Here is a 1,633-nt window from a genome sequence, read left to right as displayed (position 1 = left end):
TGTGTGGGGGACCCCGTACCCCAGTGAGAGTCAGTGTGGGGGACCCCATACCCCAGTGAGGGTCAGTGCGTGTGTCCCCGTACCCCAGTGAGGGTCAGTGTGTGTGGGGGACCCCGTACCCCAGTGAGAGTCAGTGTGGGGGACCCTGTACCCCAGTGAGAGTCAGTGTGTGTGGGACCCTGTCCCCCAGTGAGAGTCAGTGTGTGTGGGACCCTGTCCCCCAGTGAGAGTCAGTGTGTGTGTGGGATCCCGTACCCCAGTGACAGTCAGTGTGTGTGTGTGGGACCCCGTACCCTAGTGAGGGTCAGTGTGTGTGTGGGACCCTGTCCCCCAGTGAGAGTCAGTGTGTGTGTGTGGGACCCTGTCCCCCAGTGAGAGTCAGTGTGTGTGTGGGACCCCGTACCCCAGTGAGGGTCAGTATGTGTGCGTGTGTCCCCGTACCCCAGTGAGGGTCAGTGTGTGTGTGGGACCCTGTACCCCAGTGAGGGTCAGTGTGTGTGGGACTGTACTCAAATGATTTCAGCAGACATAGGATCAACGGTGACCATCATTCATGGTCCACATCCTGAACACAAAGTATTTAACAGGCTTTTCTCAGCCAGACTCTGCAGAGTTTCTTTTCCGTGTGGTGACAGATTCTATTCTGCATCGACTGGAGCGGGCTGCATCATTGAATGTGGAGCCTGGTGGACAGTGAAGGTGACTGTAAGGAAAACCCTTCGATGCCTCCAGGAGGGAGAGGAAAGGGTCAGAGCAGAGGTCTGAGCAATGTGATTGTACTGCGTACTCCAGCAGGAAGCGAATCGGGAAACTGGCTCATGTATGAGAGGTGCTGACACGAAGGCAGCATCAGACCAGGTGTAACAGAGAGAAACTGGGAGAATGGAATAGGATTTGTTCAGGAAGTAGGGTATGAGCAGCGGTGGAATTAGACAGTACAGAATGAATGTTATGACATTTCAAGTACGAATAACCAAGGGTTAGTTGAGGGACCTGCTTCATTGTAAATAGAATCGATGCTGATGTTTCCCAGGATACTCACCTCCATTGCATCCAGAGAGTGATTACATGAAATCTCAAACTTCTTCACCAGGAGCTGCTCCTTCACATTGTAAATACAGACAAATTTGGAGTGTCCACCAGCCAGTACTGACAGTCCATCTGCCGAGTAACACACGGTGGAGAACGACCTGAGAACACAGCGAGAGAGTGTGAACATACAGCCGCCCTGTGTGGCTCTCCGTACACAAAAGAGTAAGACCCCCTTTAGAGAGGAGGGGGCTCCTGCCCCCCTTTGTTCTCGCTCTGCCCCACCATGGAGCACACGGTGAGCCCCACTCACCTCCCCTTGGCTGCCTGCTTGGCTGTGATCTTATCTAGCTCCTTGCGGCCCATCTGGAGATCGTGGCGCCCCTCAATGGAGCCGGTCTGTACTGCGTTCTGATGGTCCCAGAAAGTGATCTGACCATCGAGAGAGACAACTGCCAGCTCTTTCCCATCAGGCCGGAATGCAACATCCAGAACTGAAACACATCAATCAGATAGGAGGGGTTACAGACGGAGCAGGGGGGTTACAGACAGTGGGGTGTTACAGACGGGTTACAGACTGTGGGCTGTTACAGACGGGATACAG

At 54.1% G+C, this 1,633-nt stretch overlaps 2 protein-coding genes across 2 annotated transcripts in view; both read right to left on the bottom strand.

The window, feature by feature from the left end:
• The window catches only part of pwp2h (PWP2 small subunit processome component), a 55,534-nt gene that overhangs the window by 8,460 nt on the left and 45,441 nt on the right, over positions 1-1,633 (bottom strand). The window contains exons 9-10 of the mRNA XM_048603011.1: positions 1,343-1,523; positions 1,043-1,190 (exon numbers count right to left, since the gene is read on the bottom strand). Of these exons, the coding sequence (XP_048458968.1) occupies positions 1,043-1,190; positions 1,343-1,523 (329 nt within the window). The remainder of the gene's footprint in view (positions 1-1,042; positions 1,191-1,342; positions 1,524-1,633) is intronic.
• Positions 1-1,633, bottom strand: part of gatd3 (glutamine amidotransferase class 1 domain containing 3) — a 34,262-nt gene that overhangs the window by 29,509 nt on the left and 3,120 nt on the right. The window lies entirely within an intron of this gene.

Source organism: Rhincodon typus, chromosome 11 (assembly GCF_021869965.1).
Source record: "Rhincodon typus isolate 14 chromosome 11, sRhiTyp1.1, whole genome shotgun sequence".
NCBI lineage: Eukaryota > Metazoa > Chordata > Chondrichthyes > Orectolobiformes > Rhincodontidae > Rhincodon > Rhincodon typus.
The sequence above is the reverse complement of the archived record's forward strand: the minus strand, read 5'-3'. Positions and strand labels throughout refer to the sequence as shown.